Source organism: Dendrobates tinctorius, unplaced genomic scaffold (assembly GCF_039654945.1).
Source record: "Dendrobates tinctorius isolate UK_male_01 unplaced genomic scaffold, ASM3965494v1 ptg000065l, whole genome shotgun sequence".
In the NCBI taxonomy this organism is placed as follows: domain Eukaryota; kingdom Metazoa; phylum Chordata; class Amphibia; order Anura; family Dendrobatidae; genus Dendrobates; species Dendrobates tinctorius.
In genome coordinates this window covers 27870782-27898695 of record NW_027361733.1, presented here as the reverse complement: position 1 = coordinate 27898695, position 27914 = coordinate 27870782, and the positions used below count along the sequence as shown (strand labels likewise).

General features: G+C 44.4%; 1 protein-coding gene across 4 annotated transcripts in view; it reads right to left on the bottom strand.

The window, feature by feature from the left end:
- Positions 1 to 300: 300 nt before the first annotated feature.
- LOC141094857 (uncharacterized) overlaps positions 301 to 27914 on the bottom strand; it is a 48653-nt gene continuing 21039 nt past the window's right edge. For 2 of the 4 annotated variants that reach the window (XR_012233180.1, XM_073580859.1), the window contains exons 3-4: positions 1784 to 1930; positions 301 to 1288 (exon numbers count right to left, since the gene is read on the bottom strand). Coding sequence is in view for 3 of the 4 variants with exons in the window: in XM_073580859.1 (XP_073436960.1) it covers positions 1006 to 1288; positions 1784 to 1930 (430 nt within the window). In the remaining variant the exon portion in view is untranslated. Of the gene's footprint in view, positions 1289 to 1783; positions 1931 to 10170; positions 10293 to 11462; positions 11490 to 27914 lie in introns of those variants that run through there. The other 2 variants (XM_073580860.1, XM_073580858.1) reach the window with 2 other exon arrangements.

Below are 27914 nucleotides of genomic sequence, written 5' to 3'. Positions count from 1 at the left end.
CACCCACTACGGACAACGCAAACTTCCATAATCTCAGCTGTGGACAGATACTCTGCTGACTACACGCTGCCTCCTCACCACTATTGGAGTTACCAGCTCAACCAACCGAAGTGCTGCTGTGACACCCCAAACAACTGCCTCCTTTGTGTACTGTAGTGATATTTGGTATGTTACCCCTTGTAAAGTACCACACCATGGGCTATATGTTGAAATTTTTAAAAATAATAGTATATATGTTGTGAAAATGGAGTCTAGTGGGTAATGGTGGTGTGTAAAGAATCGATGTTCGCATAGACCAGATTTACTGTTGACCAACCAAAAATTTTATTAATTTTTAACATTTTGTCAAAAAGTTTTTATCAACACGGAACTTGGTTGCTGGGGATTACTCATCATTTCTTCTCTGCTGTCCAGGCTGATCAACACCGGCACAGGAGTATTGCCAGTGCACGGCATCTTCAGGACTCATGAAGTAGTCAGTGATTGTTTCTCGCACACGCACACCCGAGTTTGAAAGCCTTCCCTGACCCGAGGTTGCAACTGCAACTAATTCAGACAGCTGTGACTCCTCATCTACCTCTGTTCTGTATTCTCGAAGGTAGTTGTGGAGTACACAGCACGCCTTAATTACAGTGTCAACAGTGTCAGTCTCTAACTGGATGGCTGTGTGAAAGATCCGCCACTGACTACACAGGATCCCAAAGGTGCATTCCACATATCTTCGTGCACGGCTCAGCCGATAATTAAAAATCCTCCGCCGGTCATCCAGTGTCCTTCGTGGGTATGGGCGCAGCAGGTTGGTCTTTAAGGGAAACGCCTCATCCGATACCATCACAAAGGGCAATGGAACAGTGGAACCCGGCAAAGGTCTTGGGGCTGGAAGCGATCCGCCATCTTGAAGAATTTGCAGTCCGATCTAAGATGATCGCAACACCCGAGAATCCCCAGTACTACCATCACCAACGTCGCTGGCAACAAATTTGTAATGTGCATCAGCCACCGCCATCAGTACCACTTATAATTAAAGAAGCGTGATCCTGATCGTGGTGGCTTCTGCACTCTCACATGTTTACCGTCAACTGCACCTATGCAGTATGGGAAATTGGCCACAGACTGAAAGCCTGCTGCGACCTGCAGCCAAGTGTCCTTGGTCGGCGATGGCATGACGATGGGCTGCAACTTCTGCCAGATGACGGCACATGTACACCTCACAATTTGAGAGATGGTGGATTTACCAACCCTAAATTGGAGGTGCAGTGATGTGTAGCTCTCTCCTGTGGCCAAAAACCTGAAAAAAAACAAAAAAAATAAATGTAAGTAAAGCAAAAAAAAATAAATAAAGGATAATATGCATGCAGGACATTATTGGAATGGCCTTTTCGCTATGTATCCCTTCTACGTGTCCTGTACCCGTGGAAGCGAGTTTAATCGAGTAAGCGAGAAACACCCGTAGTCCCGCACCTCCCTCCCCTAGCATTCCTCTAACGTCCAGCATGTCTACATATGTATTGATGAAATACATGTTAAATAAAGACACTATATATTTCCCCTGTAGTGTGTAGTGCTGCATTTTTTTTTTTTCACTTTGAAAGATTCCTTGGTTTTGATGCAAGCACGTCTATGTTTTTACCGAAAAATATACCACAATACTTCAGATACATAGCCATGTCTCTAAGGTTTTTTTTTTTGCTTTTTTTTTGGAAAATCTTTCACATTCATCTGTTTTATGTTTCATGGGATCTTTAGAGGGCTAAAATGTGTAACCCAAAGAAAAAAAAATTACCTCAAGGTGATGAGCAGCCTTTCCTCAGCAGAGATGGGTCTTCGCATGACTGTTTTTTGATAATTTAACTCGGGTGAAAGAAGGTCGAGTAGGTGATCAAATGCTGGTATTGTCAGCCGGCAGAAGTGGACAAATTTCTCTGGATACCTGAAACAAGAAAAAAAAAAAAATAATAATTAACACTGGTAAGTAGTGTTGAGCATTCCGATACCGCAAGTATCGGGTATCGGCCGATACTTGCTGTATCGGAATTCCGATACCGACTTCCGATATTTTTTCAATATCGGAAGTCGGCATCGGAATCGGAAGTTCAGTTGATTGACAGCCTGACGTCATCATGATGCGCGGTGTGTGCGCATCATGATGCGCCGTCATTTCAGGCCTTCCGGGGGTCTCTGCCGGCCTGCCGGGGGGCTGTGTGGACTGCCCGGGGTCTGTACCGGCCTGCCGGGGGGCTGTGCCGGCCTGCCGGTGGTCTGTACCGGCCTGCCGGGGGGCTGTGCTGATGTCCGGGGGTCTGTGCAAGCATCATCCGATAGGACTACAAGTCCCATCTGGCGATGCCTGCTACCATGACAGTGATTGACACATTAGCCAATGATGGGACAGTAGTAGTCCCATCATCCGGCTAATGTGTTAAATGTTAAAAAAAAAAAAAAAAAAAAAAAAAATGCTACATACATACTACATGCATGCTACATACATACTACATGCTACATACATACTACATACATACCACATACATACTACATACATAACACATATATACTACATGCATGCTACATACATACTACATATATACTACATGCATACTACATACATACTACATGCTACATACATACTACATATATACTACATACATACTACATGCTACATATATACTACATACATACTACATGCTACATACATACCACATATATACTACATGCATGCTACATACATACTACATGCTACATACATACTACATGCTACATACATACTACATATATACTACATGCATGCTACATACATACTACATGCTACATACATACTACATACATACTACATATATACTACATGCATGCTACATGCTACATACATACCACATACATACTACATACATACCACATGCATGCTACATGCATGCTACATACTACATACATGCTACATACATACTACATATATACTACATGCATGCTACATACATACTGCATGCTACATACATACTACATACATACTACATATATACTACATGCATGCTACATACATACTACATATATACTACATGCATGCTACATACATACTACATGCTACATACATACCACATACATACTACATGCTACATACATACTACATATATACTACATGCATGCTACATACATACTACATGCTACATACATACTACATATATACTACATGCATGCTACATACATACTACATGCTACATACATACCACATACATACTACATACATACTACATGCTACATACATACTACATATATACTACATGCATGCTACATACATACTGCATGCTACATACATACTACATACATACTACATGCATGCTACATACATACTACATGCTACATACATACCACATACATACTACATGCTACATAGATACTACATATATACTACATGCATGCTACATACATACTACATATATACTACATGCATGCTACATACATACTACATGCTACATACATACCACATACATACTACATACATACTACATACATACTGCATGCTACATGCATACTACATGCTACATACATACCACATATATACTACATACATACTACATACAATACATTCATACAATACATACTGTGGTGTAATGACCACTGTGTCCACGAGGGGGCGCTGTGTGGATGTCCCAAGAGTGTGAGTGGTTGAAGAGCCATTATGTATCTCAAGGTGGGTGACCTTGAGATAGAGACATATGTATGTTTATGAATGCTATTGTAAAGTATATATGTCTGTGTGAAGGACCTGTGGTGAGGTCATAGTCATGTGACCCGGTGGGCGTGGCTATGGACCATATAATGTGGCCAGGTTAGGTCACATGGAGTGAATGCTGGGACCTGATCGGTCCAGTTTTTGGAAGGTCCCGTGAGGAGAAGGATCTCCTCACTAACAGCAGCCTGTGGAGCGGCTGTGTGTGTAATGGCGGCCAGTATCTGAGAGTCCCTGAGGAGTGAGTGGACTTCTGCGGCCTGGAGAAACAGCCATATGGGAACCCTGACGTGGGTGAGATAACCCTGGGGCTAAATAGCCTGTATAATGGACGCTCTCCTGTAATGCTGTGTATATTGCTGCTGGAGGTTTATGAAGGATGAATAAACCTCATAGACTATGATTTGTTGGAAAATCCTGTGCCGGATGTGTTTTTCGATCGCTGCAAGCGAGAACCCCTTACTTACATGACAGCGCTACCTCACATATGGTGGAGAAAGCAAAGGGCAATATTGTAGCCTTGTTGCTAGGGGCAACGGAAAAGGACTGCAGATTTGGTTGCTGGGGGCAACGCTGAGCCAGGAAGGCTGACGGTCTTAAAGCCATGTGATGTGCTGACAGGAGTCAGTGGCAAAGACTTATAGGATACCTCTGCGGTAGAGAGGTCCGAGAACCTGCGCGGCCAGCAGGTGCCGGTCGGGAAAGAAGGAGAAAAAAAAAAAAAAAAAAAAAAAAAGTGTTTTACTGACCTGGGTCAGTGGTAAAGACTGTGTTCCTGGAGGGTTCAGTGAGCAAGGTCCTGGAGGGTCAGTGTTGGGAAGAGCCCTGGAGCACATGGTAGGACCTTGGACCTGGTGAGGCTTAAGTGTTGGGCAGTCTCAGGCTGAGACGGATGTCCTGAATAGCACCCGCTGAGCCCCTGGACCTGGTGAGGCCGGTGTGTGGGGAGACCCTGGGAGGAGGGTCGCTCCCTGAATCTCACCCGGTGCGCCCTGTGTGTTGGACGGTCTCAGATGGAGACAGGAGCGTCCTGAATAGCGCACAGTCAGGACACGTGAGTTTTTTTTGTGGTGTGTTTTTTTTCTTTTTTCTCGACTCAGCCTGCGGTGGCTCAGTGGGAGTCAAGAAGGTGACAAGCGGCTTGATGTGGCTCAGTGGGGTCACGAAGGTGACAAGCGGCTTCCGGTGGATCGGCGGGTCCATGAAGATGGCGCAGCAGGAGCTGCAGTGACTCCAGCCGCTGTGTGTGTGAACAGCAGCCGGTGGTGCCAGTGATCGGTGACAGCAGGAGCTGTGGTGGTGCCAACAAGGACTTGTCTGGTATCGTGAGAGACATAAACTGTGTGGTGTGAACTGTGGCCTAAGAGGTTCTGCAGGACGGACATGGGGAAATCCCAAAAGGGGGCGGTGACCCAAAAGGGGGCGGTGACCCAAATTGGAGTGGTAACCCAAAAAGGGGTGGTGACCAAAATTGGGGTGGCAACCCAAAGCGGGGTGGTGGTCCAGAAAGGGGCCAAGTGTGAAGAAGTGACAGCACTGGGTGACTCAGTAGGTATGTCTGGAGTACCGCAGTGTATGTGCAGGTCTTTTTCAGAATGTGGAATATCCTTTCCAGGTAGTAATGATGGGCCACAGATGTGTACAGTGATGCTGCACCGGGAAGGAGCCTTTGGTCGGCTGGACTCAGAGAGTCAGGTGACTCTGACAGGAACGCCTCTCGTTTTCTCTCTGACCGAGAAAAACGTCAGGGTTCGCTGTAAACACGGGGTCACGGTGAACTACGCAGTAGACACAGTAGTGTTTGAGGGGACCAAAGGTGGTGAGTGCCAAGGTAGAGGAATACCACGGGACTTAGTCTATGCCTGGGAGAGGGGCCGGGACTTTCTTTTGTTTGATGACGTTTGGTCTGACGATGGAGATGCTTCGACTGTGGGACAAGCAGACACTGAGACAGTGACGGCTCCTGACATGGACAGGTCAGAGGTAGAACTGACCAGAGGAAGAAGTACATCTGCCCAACTGACGGACCTGACGTCTCGTGATAAGACAGATGGTGGGCTGGGAGATGAGACGACTGGACTAGACACATTGGTGCTGGACGGTAACTGGAGGGTTCACTCGACTGGGGTGACTGACCCAGTGGTACCCTTTAACGATATAATTAAAGAGGTAGTAGTGAGACACGTGATGGACAAAAGAGAGCAGGATCGTGAGATACAGCTGATAAAGGAGACTGTAACAGAACATGTCGAACGGGAAAGAGTCCTAAGGCAAGCAGCTGAGCACAGAGTGGATGAGCTGGAGAAGGAAGTCTCTGAGCTCAGAGGTCACCTGTCAGCGTGTAAAACCATGAACAAGACCCTGTTGGAAGATATGGAGGTGCTCAGAGAGGCCCAAGAGAAGCATCAACAGGAGATTCTCAGGAGAGAGGATGAGCGTCGCTACCTGGCAGAGGAGAAAGATAAAGTTCTGCAAGAACTCAGTGGAGTAGTAAAAGGTCTTCTGTGGGAGAAGTGGATGGGCGAAGACGTACAGCGGCCGTCCCCGACTGATAGCAAGGCAGAACTGACAAAGCCCATCTTGGAAAAGGGTCCTGAAGACTGTAAATTTCAGGAAGATGGTGAGCCAAGAGCTGCACAAGACAGTCATCCGGTCATGACAGATATCTTGAGGGAAGTGTCCGTGGGGAACCCAGAGCCATCTGTCCAGGATGAGAGCAAGTCCACGACCTTCAAGGTTGTAATTGATGTACCAGAAGACATGCAAGAAGCCTGTGCTGAGGAAGGTGTGCATGAGGCTTTCAAAGAGGCGGTCAAAGCGTGTAAGGTGCACTGGGCACCTGAGACTCGGCAGTTGGTGATAGTATCAGCTAGGGAAAACACATCAAATCGAGTAGCTGTCCTGAAAGAGATGCATTTGCAGTGTCTACGTGTCAAACAATTGGTTAGGCGGAGTAATATGAAGGCTCCTCGACGCCTAGAGATAGCAAGAGAGGCTATGGATCGGTTGGGTTTGAGGAAAGATGTGGTTCCGGTACCCAAAGCTCTGATTGGGAGAATCATTGGAAGGTCCGGGAAGGTGATGCAGGACCTTGTGAATGTCTCCGGTGTGGTGAGGGTGAGGATCCCTCCTGATGACGAAGACCAGGTGTCTGGTGAAGTGGGAAGGATTCCCATGATGGTGGTTGGCTCCATGGAAAGCCTGAGGAACTTTCAATTGCTCTTGGAGTATAGAGTGGGGTACCTGCAAGAGATTGAACAGTTGAAGCTGGACCGCCAGCGGATTAATAAAGAAGTGCGGAATACCAGGTGGCGGCCGCCTTCATACCAAGATGTAAGGACCCCAGGGGTACCGCCAAGAAGTGACATGGCAGATGGCCGAAGAATGTCAGCGAGTGGCAATTCGACAGACCGTACGAGGTTGAAGGGCTGTAGTTCCTGTGAGACGTTGACTGAGTCAGACTCGTGCCAGACAGCAGGATCGACTAAGACTTATGACCGCACCAACCGAGAGAGACGGTCAATGAGAGAAAGATCAGGTGACAAGGGGCACTGTAACAGTGTGGTGACTAAACAGTGTCTGATGATGCAGACAGACCGTGACTGGAGGGTCAAAGACAATGACCGGTATTATGACCGCTGGGGGCGGGGGTGGCCTAATGTAGAGATGAGGCCGTATGACAAATGGAGACAGTTCTCTCGACCTGTGGGGCAAGGTGCAATACGTGCCCGGTCGCGAGACCCTGGTGTGATGTTGTGTGTTCAACCCCACAAGTTTGAACATAGGGGGGAGGTATGTGGTGTAATGACCACTGTGTCCACGAGGGGGCGCTGTGTGGATGTCCCAAGAGTGTGAGTGGTTGAAGAGCCATTATGTATCTCAAGGTGGGTGACCTTGAGATAGAGACATATGTATGTTTATGAATGCTATTGTAAAGTATATATGTCTGTGTGAAGGACCTGTGGTGAGGTCATAGTCATGTGACCCGGTGGGCGTGGCTATGGACCATATAATGTGGCCAGGTTAGGTCACATGGAGTGAATGCTGGGACCTGATCGGTCCAGTTTTTGGAAGGTCCCGTGAGGAGAAGGATCTCCTCACTAACAGCAGCCTGTGGAGCGGCTGTGTGTGTAATGGCGGCCAGTATCTGAGAGTCCCTGAGGAGTGAGTGGACTTCTGCGGCCTGGAGAAACAGCCATATGGGAACCCTGACGTGGGTGAGATAACCCTGGGGCTAAATAGCCTGTATAATGGACGCTCTCCTGTAATGCTGTGTATATTGCTGCTGGAGGTTTATGAAGGATGAATAAACCTCATAGACTATGATTTGTTGGAAAATCCTGTGCCGGATGTGTTTTTCGATCGCTGCAAGCGAGAACCCCTTACTTACATGACAGCGCTACCTCACAATACATAGACATACAGTACATATAACATAGAGTAACATACTTACCAATACTTGTCACATTGTTCCCCGAAGCCATTGTCTTTTACGGAATAAATATTAACATAACAAACCACAAAAATACTCACCCACGATCCGAAGCAGTCCACGAGTGTGTCCCACGACGATCTTGGGTAGAGAACTGCAGCATCAGCTGTTGCTGCCGTTCTCTACGGGCTGCAGGAATCCAATGACGGAAGGTAGGTATCCTTCCGCACTGTATTCCTCCGCCACTTAAAAAAAAAAAAAAAGTCCCTAGTCTCACTTTATGCCATTGCTGTGTGGGAAATTCCCACGCAGCAATGGCATAAAGTGAGACTAGGGACTTTTTTTTTTTTTTTTTAAGTGGCGGAGGAATACAGTGCGGAAGGATACCTACCTTCCGTCATTGGATTCCTGCAGCCCGTAGAGAACGGCAGCAACAGCTGATGCTGCAGTTCTCTACCCAAGATCGTCGTGGGACACACTCGTGGACTGCTTCGGATCGTGGGTGAGTATTTTTGTGGTTTGTTATGTTAATATTTATTCCGTAAAAGACAATGGCTTCGGGGAACAATGTGACAAGTATTGGTAAGTATGTTACTCTATGTTATATGTACTGTATGTCTATGTATGTATTGTATGAATGTATTGTATGTAGTATGTATGTAGTATATATGTGGTATGTATGTAGTATGTATGTAGCATGCATGTAGCATGCAGTATGTATGTAGCATGCAGTATGTATGTAGCATGCATGTAGTATATATGTAGTATGTATGTAGCATGTAGTATGTATGTAGTATGTATGTGGTATGTATGTAGCATGTATGTAGCATGCATGTAGTATGTATGTAGTATGTATGTAGCATGTATGTAGCATGCATGTAGTATATATGTAGTATGTATGTAGCATGTAGTATGTATGTAGCATGTAGTATGTATGTAGCATGCATGTAGTATATATGTAGTATGTATGTAGTATGTATGTAGTATATATGTAGTATATATGTAGCATGTAGTATATATGTAGTATGCATGTTGCATGTAGTATATATGTAGTATGCATGTTGCATGCATGTAGTATATATGTAGTATGTATGTAGTATATATGTTGCATGTAGTATATATGTAGTATGCATGCATGTAGTATATATGTAGTATGTATGTTGCATGTAGTATATATGTAGTATGTATGTTGCATGTAGTATATATGTAGTATGCATGTTGCATGTAGTATATATGTAGTATGCATGTAGTATATATGTAGCATGCAGTATGTATGTAGTATATATGTAGTATGTATGTTGCATGTAGTATATATGTAGTATGCATGCATGTAGTATATATGTAGTATGTATGTTGCATGTAGTATATATGTAGTATGTATGTTGCATGTAGTATATATGTAGTATGTATGTTGCATGTAGTATATATGTAGTATGTATGTTGCATGTAGTATATATGTAGTATGTATGTAGCATGTATGTAGCATGTAATTTTTTTTTTTTTTTTTTTACATTCAACACATTAGCCGGATGATGGGACTACTACTGTCCCATCATTGGCTAATGTGTCAATCACTGTCATGGTAGCAGGCATCGCCCGATGGGACTTGTAGTCCCATCGGACGATGCCTGCACAGCCCCCCCGGCAGGCCGGCACAGCCCCCCCGGCAGGCCGGCACAGCCCCCCCGGCAGGCCGGCACAGACCCCATGGCAGGCCGGCACAGCCCCCCTAAAGGCCCGTACAGACCCCAGAGAGGCTGTACAAGGGAAAAACAGGATTTTTCTTATTCCGATACCGGAAGTCCCATAGACTTGAATGGGACTTCCGGTATCGGAATCGGCGATACCGATACTTTTAAGATCGGCCGATCCATTCCGATCCGATACTTTGAAGTATCGGACGGTATCGCTCAACTCTACTGGTAAGTATTGCACATGATTAGAACAAACAAAACAAATTTAAATAAAATTTGTTGCTCACTGTGTTCCAAAAAACATAAGTTGCCCTACTATATCTTACTTCCTTAAATCCTGGTAAAGACGACTGAAGTGGCCCTTGTCCACACGCTCTTGAACAATTGGGTGTACCCACATTCTTTTTGAAGCTGTCCTCCTCTTACTCCTCCTTGTACGACATCGCTCCTATGGGAGAATTTAATATGAGTCACAAATACATCAAAAGAACCGTAAAGAAATATACGGACATTAAGATTACGGTACTTTAACATTAGCATTATTTTTGAAGGCGCAATGTGTGACAAAAAAACCAATGTAATATAAAAGTAGTTGCACGCGCTTGAATTTTTTTATGCGCCCTAGCAACCTAGTAAAATACAGTATCTACAAATCTGTACGCAAAAATTGCATGCGCACTATAACGCAAACAAACACATGTACATGCGAATGCTGCATTTCCATAGACCATTGTGCTTTAATTTGTTACATTCCATAAAAAACCTTGGGGCTTTTTTTTAAAGACTTTCATCAGACACAAAAATGAAACTTTGAGCAATGCAGGCCTAAGGCTCAGTTTACATGGCGTTACAGCAAACATTTTGTATGCAGTAAAGCAGATGTCATTATTGACATCATTATTGACGTAGCGATTGCGTAAACATATGGTACCGCCCAGGTAACATGCGCTACCTAGCATTTGCACATACAGTTTTATAGGCACAGCAAACAAGTGCGTTCACCAATGCAACCAAAAAATGCCAAGCAGCGTTCAAGGGTGCATCATTAACGCCTAGTTGATAACACATTGCGATTTGGACATGCCTTATGATGCATTATTTTCATTGCGGGCAATGGCGGACTTAAGGCATCCATTACATATTGCCACTATGTAACGTATCCGTCCTAAAATTGTCCCGTAACGCAATGTGAACCCTGTCAATGCACACGAAAGACACCTGTGCATAAATGCACATTAAACACAGGAAAAGCCTAGACCATGTGCACGCCATGCATGCGCATAGACGCGCACAATGAGATGATACAAGAAACGATAGATTCAGAACACATGACACATGCACAAAAACTGAACGGGTCATAAGACCCTGTTCACACCACCCAAGAACTAAGACACAAAAACAGAACACAGTATGACAAACGTGCATAAATACTCTGCTGTAAAACATATGTAACTGTAAGTAGCAAGTGCTAGTAAAAGATGTTAACAAAACCAGGGTATTTTGTTGATACGTTTTTTTGCAAAAAAATGTACGCTAAGCCACTCCGCCGCGTCAAGGCATACCCTTCTCGGAGCAGTCCTATCTAATATATTTAAAAACCTGAACATGTGAATAATACCTTCATGAGCAGGGTTCAGAAAGGTGCTGCCTGGTATGGGCTCGCTGGGCAAAATGGCTTTTTATGCATGCCCCAAAGGAGAGAGGCGGGGATCTCCCAAAGCTTGCATAAGCAAGAAATCACTGGATTCAGAACACATGACACATGCACAAAAACTGAACGGGTCATAAGACCCTGTTCACACCACCCAAGAACTAAGACACGAAAACAGAACACAGTATGACAAACGTGCATAAATACTCTGCTGTAAAACATATGTAACTGTAAGTAGCAAGTGCTAGTAAAAGATGTTAACAAAACCAGGGTATTTTGTTGATACGTTTTTTTGCAAAAAAATGTACGCTAAGCCACTCCGGTTTTTAAATATATTAGATAGGACTGCTCCGAGAAGGGTATGCCTTGACGCGGCGGAGTGGCTTAGCGTACATTTTTTTGCAAAAAAAGTATCAACAAAATACCCTGGTTTTAACATCTTTTACTAGCACTTGTTCTTGTGTTCTGAATCCAGTGATTTCTTGCTTATGCAAGCTTTGGGAGATCCCCGCCTCTCTCCTTTGGGGCATGCATAAAAAGCCATTTTGCCCAGCGAGCCCATACCGGGCAGCACCTTTCTGAACCCTGCTCATGAAGGTATTATTCACATGTTCAGGTTTTTAAATATATTAGATAGGACTGCTCCGAGAACGGTATGCCTTGACGCGGCGGAGTGGCTTAGCGTACATTTTTTGGCAAAAAAAGTATCAACAAAATACCCTGGTTTTGTTAACATCTTTTACTAGCACTTGCTACTTACAGTTACATATGTTTTACAGCAGAGTATTTATGCACGTTTGTCATACTGTGTTCTGTTTTTGTGTCTTAGTTCTTGGGTGGTGTGAACAGGGTCTTATGACCCGTTCAGTTTTTGTGAATGTGTCATGTGTTCTGAATCCAGTGATTTCTTGCTTATGCAAGCTTTGGGAGATCCCCGCCTCTCTCCTTTGGGGCATGCATAAAAAGCCATTTTGCCCAGCGAGCCCATACCGGGCAGCACCTTTCTGAACCCTGCTCATGAAGGTATTATTCACATGTTCAGGTTTTTAAATATATTAGATAGGACTGCTCCGAGAAGGGTATGCCTTGACGCGGCGGAGTGGCTTAGCGTACATTTTTTTGCAAAAAAACGTATCAACAAAATACCCTGGTTTTGTTAACATCTTTTACTAGCACTTGCTACTTACAGTTACATATGTTTTACAGCAGAGTATTTATGCACGTTTGTCATACTGTGTTCTGTTTTTGTGTCTTAGTTCTTGGGTGGTGTGAACAGGGTCTTATGACCCGTTCAGTTTTTGTGCATGTGTCATGTGTTCTGAATCCAGTGATTTCTTGCTTATGCAAGCTTTGGGAGATCCCCGCCTCTCTCCTTTGGGGCATGCATAAAAAGCCATTGAGCCCATACCGGGCAGCACCTTTCTGAACCCTGCTCATGAAGGTATTATTCACATGTTCAGGTTTTTAAATATATTAGATAGGACTGCTCCGAGAAGGGTATGCCTTGACGCGGCGGAGTGGCTTAGCGTACATTTTTTTGCAAAAAAAGTATCAACAAAATACCCTGGTTTTGTTAACATCTTTTACTAGCACTTGCTACTTACAGTTACATATGTTTTACAGCAGAGTATTTATGCACGTTTGTCATACTGTGTTGTTTTTGTGTCTAAGAAACGATAGATGCGGTACGTGAAAAAAAGCTACTGTGAATCCAGCATTACCTGCTCGTTATGGTGGTGCAGCAAAATAAGCATAATTTCTGGGCTCAAACACAGGCTCTGCAATGGAGGCATCTTCACTGTCTTGCAATTAGCAAAAAAACATGGAGAATAGGGGTTGTAACAGGAAATTACTTCATAAACCTTTTTTTTTTTTTTCTGTCATTCAACTTTGTCTGTAGTTCCAAACCCTTACAAACCGCAAAAAAAACGCATGCGGTATCTGGGAGCTGGAAATGCGGTTTTTATTAGGAAAATTCTGCTTGTAATATGCAACGTGTGCACTTAGCCTAAGGCATCATGACCTCTTCAAGTGTTTTAAATATTCAAACTGCTCCATGATCCCTGGTATGCGGTAAATAGGTCCGGCACCATAGTAAGAGAAATATGTCCGGCACCATAGTAAGAGAAATATGTCCATATGATGATGCTTGCACCACCATGTTTCATGTCTTCAGAGGGTACTGTGGCTTGAATGCAGAGTTTGGGGGGTTGTCTGATGAACTTTCTGCAGCCCTTGGACCCAAAAAAAACAATTTTACAATGTTTCTCCATTTCTCTTTATGTCAGTTGATTTATTCCTTGGCAAAATGTATTCGCTTCAGTACATGTCTTACTTTTAACAGTGGGACTTTGCAGGGACATCTTGCTAAGAGATTAGCTTCACACAGGTGTCTTCAGTGACAGTACTCAAAGATAACTTGAGACTGTCTTTGATCATCCTGAGCCATTTATTCAAACGGTAGTCTTCAGTTTTCTTCCACGTCTCTCTGGTTTGAATTTCCATTTTAACCCTTTTACCCCCACCAAGGGTGGTTTGCATGTTAATGACGGGCCAATTTTTACAAATCTGACCACTGTCCCTTTATGAATAACTCTGGAACGCTTCCATTGATCCTGGCGTTTGGCAGTGTTTTCTCGTGACATATTGTACTTCATATTAGTGGTAAAATTTCTTTGATATAACTTGCGTTTGTGGAAAAAAACAGAAATTTGGCGAAAATTTTGCAATTTTCCAACTTTGAATTTTCATGCCTTTAAATCACAGAGATATGGCACACAAAATAATTAATAAGTAACATTTCCCAGACGTCTACTTTACATCAGCACAATTTTGGAACCAAAATTTTTTTTGTTAGGAAGTTATAAGGGTAAAAATTGACCGGCGATTTCTCATTTTTACAACGCCATTTTATTTTTTAAGGGACCACATCTCATTGGAAGTCACTTTGAGGGGTCTATACGATAGAAAAATACCCAAAAGTGACACCATTCTAAAAACTGCACCCCTTAACCCCTTCACGACCCAGCCTATTTTGACCTTAATGGCCTGGCCATTTTTTTGCATTTCTGACCAGTGTCCCTTTATGAGGTAATAACTCAGGAACGCTTCAACGCATCCTAGCGATTCTGATTGTTTTTTCATTACATATTGGGCTTCATGTTAGTGGTAAATTTAGGTCGAAAATTTTTGCGTTTATTTGTGAAAAAAATGGAAATTTGGCGAAAATTTTTAAAATTTCGCAATTTTCACATTTTGAATTTTTATTCTGTTAAACCGGAGAGTTATGTGACACAAACTAGTTAATAAATATCATTTCCCACATGTCTACTTTACATCAGCATAATTTTGGAAACAAATTTTTTTTGTCACGAAGTTATAAGGGTTAAAAGTTGACCAGGGATTTCTCATTTTTACAACAAAATTTACAAAACCATTTTTTTAGGGACCACCTCACATTTGAAGTCACTTTGAGGGGTCTATATGGCAGAAAATACCCAAAAGTGACACCATTCTAAAAACTGCACCCCTCATGCTACTCAAAACTACACTCAAGAAGATTATTAACCCTTCAGGTGCTTCACAGGAACTAAAGCAACGTGGAAGGAAAAAATGGACATTTTAATTTTTCCAACAAAATTTTTATTTTAGCATCAATTTTTTCATTTTTACATGGGCAACAGGATAAAATGAATCCTAAAATTTGTTGGGCAATTTCTCCTGAGTACACCGATACCTCATATGTGGTCATAAACCACTGTTTGGGCGCACGGCAGGGCCCTGAAGGGAAGGAGCGACATTTGACTTTTGGAATGGAAAATTAGCTCCAATAGTTAGCGGACACCATGCCGTGTTTGGAGAGCCCCTGTCCTAAACATTGGAGCTCCTCCACAAATGACCCCATTTTGGAAACTAGACACCCCAAGGAACTTATCTAGGTGCATAGTCAGCACTTTGAACCCCCAGGTAATTCACTAATTGATCTGTAAAAATGAAAAAGTACTTTTTTTTTCACAAAAAATTTATTTTTGCCTACATTTTTTCATTTTTACATGGACAACAGGATAAAATGGATCCTAAAATTTGTTGGGCAATTTCTCCTGAGTACACCGATACCTCATATGTGGTCATAAACCACTGTTTGGGCGCACGGCAGGGCCCTGAAAGGAAGAAGAGCTGTTTGACTTTTTGAATGGAAAGTTAGCTCCAATCATTAGTGGACACCAGGTCGCTTATGGAAAGTATGTAGTGTACGTCAGGTTGGTGTATGTGGTATAGTATGCACCACACCCACACCAACCTGACGTACACTACGCCACACACACCAACCTGCCACACTACATTAGGTTGGTGTGTGTGGCGTAGTGTATGTCAGGTTGGTGTGTGGAGTAGTGTAGTGTACGTCAGGTTGGTGTGTGTGGTATAGTATACACCACACACACCAACCTGACATACACTACGCCACACACACACACCAACCTGATGTACACTACGCCACACATACCAACCTGACACTACATCAGGTTGGTGTGTGTGGCGTAGTGTATGTCAGGTTGGTGTGTGGTGTGGTGTAGTTTAAGATAGGTTGGTGTGTGTGGTATAGTATACACCACACACACCAACCTGACACTACATCAGGTTGTGTGTGGCGTAGTGTATGTCAGGTTGGTGTGTGGTGTGGTGTAGTTTAAGTTAGGTTGGTGTGTGTGGTATAGTATACCACACACACACACACACACACCAACCTGACGTACACTACGCCACACACACCAACCTGACACTACATCAGGTGGGTGTGTGTGGCGTAGTGTACGTCAGGTTGGTGTGTGGTGTAGTGTACGTCAAGTTGGTGTGTGTGGTATTGTATACACCACACACACACACACCAACCTGACGTACACTACGCCACACATGCCAACCTGACACTACATCAGGTTGGTGTGTGTGGTGTAGTGTACGTCAAGTTGGTGTGTGTGGTATTGTATACACCACACACACACCAACCTGACGTACACTACGCCACACATACCAACCTGACACTACATCAGGTTGGTGTGTGTGGCGTAGTGTACGTCAGGTTGGTGTGTGTGGTGTTGTGTATGTCAGGCTGGTGTGGGTGAGTTCTGTAGTGGAGTGGCAGGATTTGTTTAGTCCATGGACGTGTGATGAATTCTGAAGCATTCATTCAAACACAGTCCAGGTTTGTCGGGACACGTTACACATTGGAAACGAGTTTCCCTTCTTGTCCCCCTTTTATAGCATACCCGGCACCTTTTTTTTTTTTTCTCCTCACGGGGAAAATGTTGCCCTGGTACCATACGCGAAACTTGAGTTCCAGGGGTGCTGGGGCGCGCTCCGTCCTCCTCTCCAAAAATCATGGCCTTTATCACCGCCTCCTGGAACTCAAGGAAGGAGTGGTCCTGGCCTGCACATCGTGATAGCACGCATGCATTATACAGTGCCATTTGTACAAGGTGCGCAGCCAGTTTTTTGTACCACACCTTCGCCTTCCGCATGGCACTATAGGGCTGGAGAACTTGATCAGAAAGATCAACTCCCCTCCATGTGATGGTTGTACGCCAGGACACAGTCCGGTTTGTGGACCAGTGCTGGGGTACCTCGAACGGTGGTGGCCGTGGTGCTGGGACCATGGATTGTGGTCAAGACAAAGACGTCTCTTTTGTCTTTGAACTTGACCACAAGCATGTTGCCGCTGAGAGTGTACCCTGAGGTACTTTCACACAGCTTGTAGAGTTTCATCCCGTACCTTGCCCTTTTGCTGGGCAGGTACTGACGGAACTGAAGCCTCCCTTTGAAGCGGATGAGGGATTCATCCACACGAATTTCCCTTTCGGGAATGTACACTTCAGCAAACTTGTTGCTGAAGTGTTCGACGACTGGCCGAATTTTGAACAGTCTATCAAAATTCGGGTCATCGCGGGGAAGGCTTTCAGTGTTGTCCCTGAAATGAAGAAATTTATGGATAGCCTCAAAACGTTTCCGAGTCATAACCATGCCAAATACTGGAGTTTGATATAAAATATCAGTACTCCAGTATTGGCGAATTTCTGGTTTCTTCACAATCCCCATGTGAAGGACCAGTCCCCAATATTTAATCATTTCTACAGAGTCAACGGGACTCCAAGTAGAGAATGAAGAAATTGGGTGTTCGGCCAAAAATTGTTGGGCGTACAAGTTTGTTTCCTCCACCATGAGACTGATGATTGACTCTGAGAAAAAGACTTTGAAAAAGTCTATTTCCCTGAAGTTGGCAGTCTCAAACTGGATTCCTGATTGGGGAACGAAATCAGGAATCCGTGGAGCAAAATTTTCAGGGCCGGGGGTCCAGGAGGGAGACATTGGGCGTGACTAGCACTAGGTTGGGGGAAACTCACATTTGGCTGTGGGACTTCCTCCAAGGTCTCCAACTCTTCCTCTAAGGCCTCCGACTCTTCCTCCCTGGGCTCTGGACGATTTCTCGTCCTGCGACATCTCGGTGGTGGCAAGTCTGTGTCGCTGGAAGAGGAAGAGTGGGAGGAATAGAGAAAGGTGGGGTCCTCTCTCTCACTATCAGTGGCAATAATTTCATATACCTCCTCAACTGAGTAGACCCTTTGGGACTGGGATGACTGGGATGAGCGGGACATTGTGCGTGTGGTGTGTGTGTGCGTGTGCAAAAAAACCTTTATTATAGTGTGCGTGTGTATGTGCGAATGTTTGGTGACTTTTTACTGGAGTAATGGGCTGGCAGGAGGGGACTGTCAGGCGCGCGGGGGGCAGGAGGGGACTGTCAGGCGCGCGGGGGGCAGGAGGGGACTGTCAGGCGCGCGGGGGGCAGGAGGGGACTGAGGAGATGGAACCAGCGGCAGCAGCAGGGGAAGTGATCAGGGGGTGATCAGGGGGGCAGGGGGTGATCAGGGGTGATCACTGGGGCTGGGGGATGGTCACCGGGGGCAGAAAGGGGCTGTCAGGCGCAGGAGGGCGCTGAGGAGAATTAGGTGGAGATGGAACCAGCGGCGGCAACAGTGGGGGTGATCAGGGGTGCAGGGGGATGATCAGGGGTGCAGGGGGATGATCAGGGGTGCAGGGGGATGATCACCAGGGGCAGAAGGAGGCTGAGGAGATGGAGGTGGATATAAAAAAAACAGCAGCAGGGGGTAATAAGGGGGCAGGGGTTGATGGGGGTGATCACTAGGGCTGATCACGGGGGGCAGGAGGGGGCTGTTAGGCACTGGAGGCGGCTGAGAAGCATGCAGCAGCAGGGGGAATGATCAGGGGTGCTGGGGGATCACTAGGGGCAGAGGGGGGCTGTCAGGCACGGGAAGCAGGAGGTGGCTGAGGAGATAAGGAAATAAAAACCTGCAACAGCAGGGGTTAATCAGGGGGACAGGGGTTAATCAGGGTGATCACTGGGGCTGAGTGGTGATCACGGGGGCAAAGGAGACAGTAGGCGGCTGAGGAGCTGGCAACAGCAGGTGGATGATCGGGGGTGCTGGGGGAGGATCAGGGGAGCAGGAGATGATCAGGGGGCAGGGGAGAGTGAGCGGAGGTGGGAGGGGCTGGAATGAGGTGGCGGGGCAGAGAAGTATATTACCGGAGGGCAGTGGTGGCAGCGGCGGTGAAAGCGTCCGCAGTCAGGCACCTCGTTCCTCAGCTTCCACGGACGGGATGAAGTTGAGGAACGAGGCAGCCATGATTTTACTCCGCCCCTCCACATCCGATTGGAGGGCTAGCGTCACATGGACGCTAGCTCCCATCAGATGCGAAGGGGGAGACAAAAAGGTCACTGGGAGTGATCGTATCACTGGGGGGGCGAAGCTGGGGTCAAGTCTAGGTCCCCCTGTAACAGCGGGTAGGGTGAACTTTCATTGAACCCGCTCACCCGACCCGCAGGAGGGAGATCTTTTCATGACGCCGCATAGCCGTCATGGGTCGTTTTGGCTCGACTTTTCATGACGCCTATGTGGCGTCAAAGGTCGTGAAGGGGTTAAGGTGCTCAAAACCACATTCAAGAAGTTTATCAACGTGCTTCACAGGAATTTTTGGAATGTTTAAAAAAAAAAAAAAAAATGAACATTTAACTTTTTTCACAAAAAAAACTTTCAGATCCAATTTGTTTTATTTTACCAACGGTAACAGGAGAAATTGGACCCTAAAAGTTGTTGTAAAATTTGTACCGAGTACGCTGATACCCCATATATACAGGTAAACCACTGTTTGGGCACATGGCAGAGCTCGGAATGGAAGGAGCGCCATTTGACTTTTCAATGCAAAATTGGCTGGAATTGAGATTGGACGCCATGTCGCATTTGGTGAGCCCCTGATGTGCCTAAGCAGTGGAAACCCCCCCAAAATTGACACCTTTTAGGAAAGTGGACCCCCTAAGAAACTTATCTTGATGTGTGGTGAGCACTTTGAAACCCCAAATGCTTCACAAAAGTTTATAATGTAGAGCCGTAAAAATAAAAAAATCATTTTTCACGAAAATAATCTTTTCGCCCACAATTTTTTTTATTTTCCCAAGGGTAACAGGAGAAATTGGACCCTAAAAGTTGTTCTGCAATTTGTCCTGAGTAGGCTGATACCCTAAATGTGGGGGTAACCCACTGTTTGGGTGCATGGCAGATCTCGGAAAGGAAGGAGCACCGTTTGACTTTTTCAATGCAGAATTGGCTGAAATTGAGATCAGACGCCATGTCGCATTTGGAGAGCCCCTGATGTGCCTGAACAGTGGAAACCCCCCAATTTTAACTCCAACCCTAACCCCAACACACCCCTAACCGGAAAATGGAAATAAACACTTTTTATTTTATTATTTTTCCCCTAACTAAGGGGATAAGGGGGAGGGGGGTTAATTTACTATTTATAGCGGGTTTTTATGTTTGGCAGCTGTCACACACTAAAAGATGCTTTTTATTGCAAAAGAAAAAAAAAAGTTTTTTGCATCACCACATTTTCAGAGCTATAATTTTGGCATGTGAGGTCTTGTTTTATGCGGGACGAGTTGACTTTTTATTGCTACCATTTTCGGGCACATGACATTTTTTGATCGCTTTTTATTCCAATTTTTGGGGGGCAGAATAAACAAAAACCAGCAATTCATGAATTTCTTTTGGGGGGGGGGTGGTTACACCATTCCGCGTGTGGTAAAATTGATAAAGCAGTTTATTATTCAGGTCAGTACCATTACAGCGATACCTCATTTATATTTTTTTGGGAATTGGCGCTTTTATACAATAAAAACTATTTTAACCCCTTCATGACCAAGCCTATTTTGACCTTAATGACCAGGCCATTTTTTGCAATTCTGACCAGTGTCCCTTTATGAGGTAATAACTCAGGAACGCTTCAACGGATCCTAGCGATTCTGAGACTGTTTTTTCGTGACATATTGGGCTTCATGGTAGTGGTAAATTTAGGCTGATAATTTTTGCGTTTATTTGTCAAAAAATCAGAAATTTGGCGAAAATTTTGCAATTTTCAAATTTTGAATTTTTATTCTGTTAAACCAGAGTTATGTGACACAAAATAGTTACTAAATAACATTTCCCACATGTCTACTTTACATCAGCACAATTTTGGAAACAAAATATATTTTTTTTAGGAAGTTATAAGGGTTAAAAGTTGACCAGCGATTTCTCATTTTTACAATAAAATTTACAAAACCATTTTTTTAGGGACCACCTCACATTTGAAGTCACTTTGAGGGGTCTATATGGCAGAAAATACCCAAAAGTTACACCATTCTAAAAACTGCACCCCTCAAGCTACTCAAAACTACATTCAAGAAGATTATTAACCCTTCAGGTGTTTCACAGGAACTAAAGCAATGTGGAAAGAAAAAATGGACATTTTAATTTTTCCAACAAAAATTTTCTTTTAGCATCAATTTTTTCATTTTCACATGGGAAACAGGATAAAATGGATCCTAAAATTTGTTGAGCAATTTCTCCTGAGTGCACAGATACCTCATATGTGGTCATAAACCACTGTTTGGGTGCACGGCAGGGCCCGGAAGGCAAGGAGCACCATTTGACTTTTTGAATGGAAAATTAGCTCCAATCGTTATCGGACACCAAGTCGCATTTGGAGAGCCCCTGTGCACCTAAACATTGGAGCTCCCCCACAAGTGACCCCATTTTGGAAACTAGACCCCCTAAGGAACTTATCTAGACGTGTAGGGAGCACTTTGAACCCCCAAGTGCTTCACAAAAGTTTATAACACAGAGCAGTGAAAATAAAAAATAATTTTTTTTCCTCAAAAATGATTTTTAGCGCACTATTTTTAATTTTCACAAGACTAACAGGAGAAATTGGACCACAAATCTTGTTGTCCAGTTTGTCCTGAGTACGCTGGTACCCCATATGTGGAGGGGAACCACTGTTTGGGCACATGGCAGGGCTCAGAAGGGAAGGAGCGCCATTTGACTTTTTGAAATGCAAATTACTTCCAATCGTTAGCGGACACCATGTCGTGTTTGGAGAGCCCCTGTGTGCCTAAACATTGGAGCTCCCCACAAATGACCCCATTTTGGAAACTAGACCCCCTAAGGAACTTATCTAGATGTGTGGTGAGCACCTTGAACCCTCAAGTGCTTCACAAAAGTTTATGACGCAGAGCCGTGAAAATAAAATTTTTTCCCTCAAAAAATTATTTTTTAGTGCGCAATTTTTTATTTTCACAAGGGTACCAGGATAAATTAGACCCCAAAATTTGTTGTCCAGTTTGTCCTGAGTACGCTGATACCCCATATGTGGGGGATGACCACTTTTTGGGTACACGTCGGGGCTCGGAAGGGAAGTAGTGACATTATGAAATGCTGACTTTGATGGAATGGTCTGCGGGCATCATGTTACATTTGCAGAACCCCTGATGTACCTAAACTGTGGAACCCCCCCACAAGTGACCCCATTTTGGAAACTAGACCCCCCAAGGAACTTATCTAGATGTGTGGTGAGCACCTTGAACCCCCAAGTGCTTCACAGAAGTTTATCACGCAGAGACGTGAAAATAAAAAATATTTTTGTTTCCCTCAAAAAAATGATTTTTAGCCAGAAATTTTTTTTTCACAAGGGTAGCAGGATAAATTGGACCCCAAAAGTTGTTGTACAGTTTGTCCTGAGTACGCTGGTGCCCCATATATGGGGGGAACTATTGTTTGGGCACACGTAAGGGCTCGGAATGGAAGTAGTGGCGTTTTGAAATGCAGACTTTGATGGAATGGTCTGCGGTCGTCATTACGTTTGCAGAGCCCCTGATGTGCCTAAACAATAGAAACCCCCACAAGTGACCCCATTTTGGAAACTAGACCTCCCAAGTAACTTATCTAGATGCCTGGTGAGCACTTTTTCCACAAAAATATTTCTTTAGCCCCCAATTTTTTATTTTCCCAAGGGTACCAGGAGAAATTAGACCCCCAAAGTTGTTGTGCAATTTTTCCTGAGTACGCTGATACCCCATATGTTGGGGTAAACCACTGTTTGGGCACACGTCGGGGCTTCGAAGGGAGGAAGCACCGTTTAACTTTTTGAACGCAAAATTGGCTGGAATCAATGGTTGCACCATGTCGCGTTTGGAGACCCCCTGATGTGCCTAAACAGTGGAAACCCCTCAATTCTAACTCCAGCCCTAACCCCAACACACCCCAACACATCCCTAATCCTAATTCCAACCCTAACCCTAATTCCAACCCTAACCCTAACGGAAAAATAAAAATATTTTCTTTATTTTATTAGTTCTGCCTACCTATGGGGGTGATAATCGGGGGGTTTATTTACTTTTTCTTTCATTTTGATCACTGTGAGAGTGATCAAAATGAAAGAATGGAATCTGCAGCCGGCAGATTCGGGCGGGCGCACTGCGCATGCGCCCGCCATTTTCCAAGATGGCAGCGCCCATCATCCAGACCCGACGGACACCGGGAGGGACGGGGGGACTCAGGAGGTACCGGGGGGGTGAGGGGGGGATCGGAGGCTGGCGGGGAGCAGAGGGAATGGGAGGGGGGCAGATGATGACAGCGGCGGCAGATCGCCGCTGTCATTCAGTTGCAGGGGGGCGGTCGCCGGTGGGGGGGTGGAATCGGTGTCTCCAGCCATGTCCGAAGCTACAGCAGCGTCGGATATGGCTGGATTGTAATATTTCATCAATTTTCATTGATGAAATATTACTATCGCTGATTGGCTGTTTCACTTTTAACAGCCAATCAGAGCGATAGTAGCCACGTGGGGGCGCAGCCACGCCCCCTGTGGTGAATTACAAAGCCCCCTGTATCTGCGGGTCAGGTGACCTTTCAGTGACCCCGGTCACCCGACCTGCAGGGGGCTTTAAAGTCATGACGCCACATAGGCGTCACTGGTCAGATTTGAACCAGGTTTCATGACGCCTATGTGGCGTCATTGGTCGTGAAGGGGTTAAATAAAAAATCTTTTTGCATCGCTTTATTCTGAGAGCTAGAACTTTATTTTTTTTCAGTGATGCAGGACAAAATGACGTTTTCAGCGGTACCATGTTTATTTCTATCCGTGGTTTTTATGGCGTGATATTCCACTTTTTGTTGGCGGTATGATAAAGCATTTTTTTTTTGTTTTTTTATGGTTTTCACTAAAGGGGTTAACTAGTGTTATGGTTTTATAGGTTGGGTCGTTACGGACGAGGGGATACCAAATATGTGTACTTTTATTGTTTAGTTTTTTTTTATTCAAAATATTTATTGCCGGAATAAATATTTTTTTATTTTAAAATATTTTTACAATTTAAAAAAAAAAAAGTCTTATTTAATTCTTACTTTTACACTTTGTCCCACTATGGGACACTCATTCTGTGCAGACTGATCGCTTCTATATCCTGCAGATCTGCATGCTATAGAAGCTGTCAGGGCTGCAGCTTCAATTCACTGACCTGAGAGACTTCCTGCTCATCACTGCGCATGACAGGAAGTCTCTCAGGCCAGGAAACCCAGATGTCGTCATGACGACATCGGGTCTCCATGGCAGCGATTGGGACCCCGCGTCATGCTGTGGGGTCTCTGATCCAAAGGCAGAGGGGCTGTCAGCCCCTCTGCTGGCTCCGAAATGCTGCGATCATGTTTGATCGCAGTGTTCCGGGGGTTAAAGTGCCAGGAGCGGTCCATGACCACTCCTGGCACTTAGTGCCAGCTGTCAGCTGTGATAATCACCTGGTCGCAATCAGCCGCGCTCCCCCCATGAGCGCACCTGAACGCCTATGATGTACTATTCCGTCCATGGAGTTAAGTCCCAGAGCACATGGACGGAATAGTACGTCTAATGGCAGAAAGTGGTTAAAATAATGTAAATCGTATGTGAGTTTTTTGTTTGTTTTTTTTAATTATTTTATAGTTTACAGTGAATACAGCTACATATCAAAATTACGGGTTCTAGACATGTATCACTTACAATCATAATTATATATTGTAGTTTTAGATTTGTCCTTAAAAAAAATTGTCTGTACCTAATTTTTTGACAAGCTGTCCAAAAAAAAAAAAAAAAGTTGCAAATCCTGGCAGTAGTTATTTAACCCCTTTCCGACATCAGGCGTACATTTAAGCCAATGTCGAACTCCCTCCCTTTGAATGTGGGCTCCGGTGGTGAGCCCATATCTTTCCTGGGACATGTGAGCTGTTTTGAACAGCTGACTTTTGCCTGCAATAGCTGTGAGTGGAATCGTGATTCACCCGCAGCTATTAATCCGTTAATTACGCTGACAGCGGCATTTATCAAGCACTTTCGGCAATTGCGCCGGATATCCGCCCACCAGTGACCCGTGCCGTGTGATCAAGGGTCGCCGGTATGTTGGCATGACAATGGTTGTTAGTGCCGACTTGCTGTGAGCGCCACCCAGTGGTCATAGCAAGTGAGTGCCTCCATGTAGCAGAGCCAATCGGGTTATGGCAGCTTCTAGTCTCCCATGGGAACTATTTAAGCACGCCAAGTGTAAAAAAAAAAAAAAGAATTAACCTGATCGCTAAACGGCGTAGCAAGAAAAAAGTCAAACCGCCAGATTTAATTTTTTTTGGTCACCGCAATATTGCATTAAAATGCAATAAACGGGCGACCAAAAGATCATACCTGCACCAAAATGGTATCACTAAAAAAGTCAGTTCTGCGCGCAAAAAATAAGCCCTCACCGAACCAGAGATAACAAAAAATGGAGACGCTACAGGTATCGGAATATGGTGTGTTTTTTTTTTTGTTTTTTTTTTTTAAACGAAGTTTGGATTTTTTTTTCCACCACTTGGATAAAAAAGAACCTATACATGTTTGGGGTCTATGAACTCGTAATGACCTGGAGAATTGTAATGGCAGGTCAGTTTTAGTGAATCTAGTAAAAAAAAAAGCCAAACAAACTACAAGTGTGGGATTGCACATTTTTTGCAATTTCACCGCACTTGTAATTTTTTCACCGCTTTCTAGTACACGACATGGTAAAATCAATGTTGTCATTCAAAAGTACAACTTGCCCCACAAAAACACAAGCCCTCCCATGGCCATATTGACAGAAAAATAAAAAAAAAAAGTTATGGCTCTGGGAAGAAGGGGAGCGAAGAACAAAAATGCAACACCGGAAAAAGCTCCAAGGGTTAAAAAAAAAATAAATAAACACATTATAATACATAAAGTTAAAAAAACTATAGCTATGAATAAAAAAAATAATGTAATAAGAAAGAACAAAATAATAAGTGATGTGTAGAGTGTATCTAGCTTCAGCCATGGGTAAATATATATCAGTGTCATTTCTTTTTCCTGAAAAGTACAGCTATTTGATGGATCCTTACTTGAAATTTTTAGGCCTCCTTCACGTCTTTCCAGTACGTGTTGGGTTAGGCTGGTTTCACATCAGCGTTTTTGTGCAATCGGTCGCATGCGCCCCTATGTTTAACATGGGGGGCGCATGGTCTAGCGCTTGCACGCGTTCATTAGCGGTTTTGTGCACATGCACTTTTTCCAGGTGTGCGCCTAGATGCTACATGTTGCATTTTTTGTTCCGGCCAAACCAAATTAAAAAAGCGCATGCGATCGCGTGCACACGGAATGCGCGAAAATAACACATTACAGTCTATGGGGGTCGCAGGCGTGCACTTGGACATGCGCACTCCAGCGCATGCGATGTTTGATTAACAATGTCTAGACACTGGTTTAAACCACCTCCTACACAAAAAAAACATTGTTTGTGGGGTAGTGTAGATAAAAGAAGGTGTTTGCGCTGGCAGACCACTATTCTACAGACTGCATGCAAGCGACACAACAGGATCCAAGCATTTTGAGACAAGCAGGAACTTCAAGAATGTGAGTATTCTACGTAATGTCTGCCTGTCCTTTTTAAATTTATTATGTACTAATGTATTTTTTTTTGTTTATTGCAGCATGTCTTCTGGAGAAGAGTACACACCGGCCAGGGGTGAACTGGCCCAAGCAGAGCGTGAAGTGAGTATCTTCCTGCCCTACATTTTGGGTAATTATTCGCAGCTGCATGTACACATGTGGCAAAATAATTTTTTTTTCTTTTTTCAGACCACATCGGCCACGGTTTCGGAGGAAGAACAGGAGGAGCAGCAGCAGGCAAGCCAAGTGCGGGCGGTGAGACGGCATGTAAGTATAGACTGACTGTGAATGTCCTTTTTTTATTTTTTTTTCCCTGTCCTGTTTTCCATCTTCTATCTTGCTTCTTTTCTGTATCTTTTTAATTTCCCAATCTTTCCTAGATTATGTTTTTCTTTTTTTCTAGGATCCACAACGGGACAAAGAAATCACCCTGGACAACGACACCCTGATCAACTTGGTCCAGGAGCGAGTCCCGTTGTGGGACAGCCGTGATCCGCAGCACTCGGACAAGGTGGTGACCCGGCGGCTCTGAAATGAGGTGGCCGCAGCGCTGATGGATGGCTGGGACAACGCCTCTCAAAGGGTCCGCAAGGATTTTCATAAGTATTTCAATGCTTTGTGATGCCACAGTGAATCTTGGCTGTGAACACAGAGGTGTGTGTGTGATGCTAGAGATCTTCTAGCATCATACACATCTGTGTTTTCATGGCCAACAGTGAATTGTCTATTGTATTGCTGTGTGATGCCATGCCGCAGTGACTCTTTGCTGTGAACACATGCCAGAGATTTGCCCATCAGTGCAATGTATAATTTTTTTTATTTTTTTTTCCCCACAGTGAACAAAGTTAGAACTCGTTGGCGCTCGATGAAGGACCGCTTCAACAGGGATGTTCGTAATGAAGGCCAGGGGTTCAGTAGCAAGGACCAGAACAAAATACCGATATCATCGGGAGTTTGCATTCCTAAGACCGGTCCTTGCCACCAGAGCGTATTTTGGTGTATTGTATTGTTTTTTAATCTGTGCTTTTCTATTCCACAGCAGTTGTCACTTATAAATGCATGATACTAATGTTTTTCTTT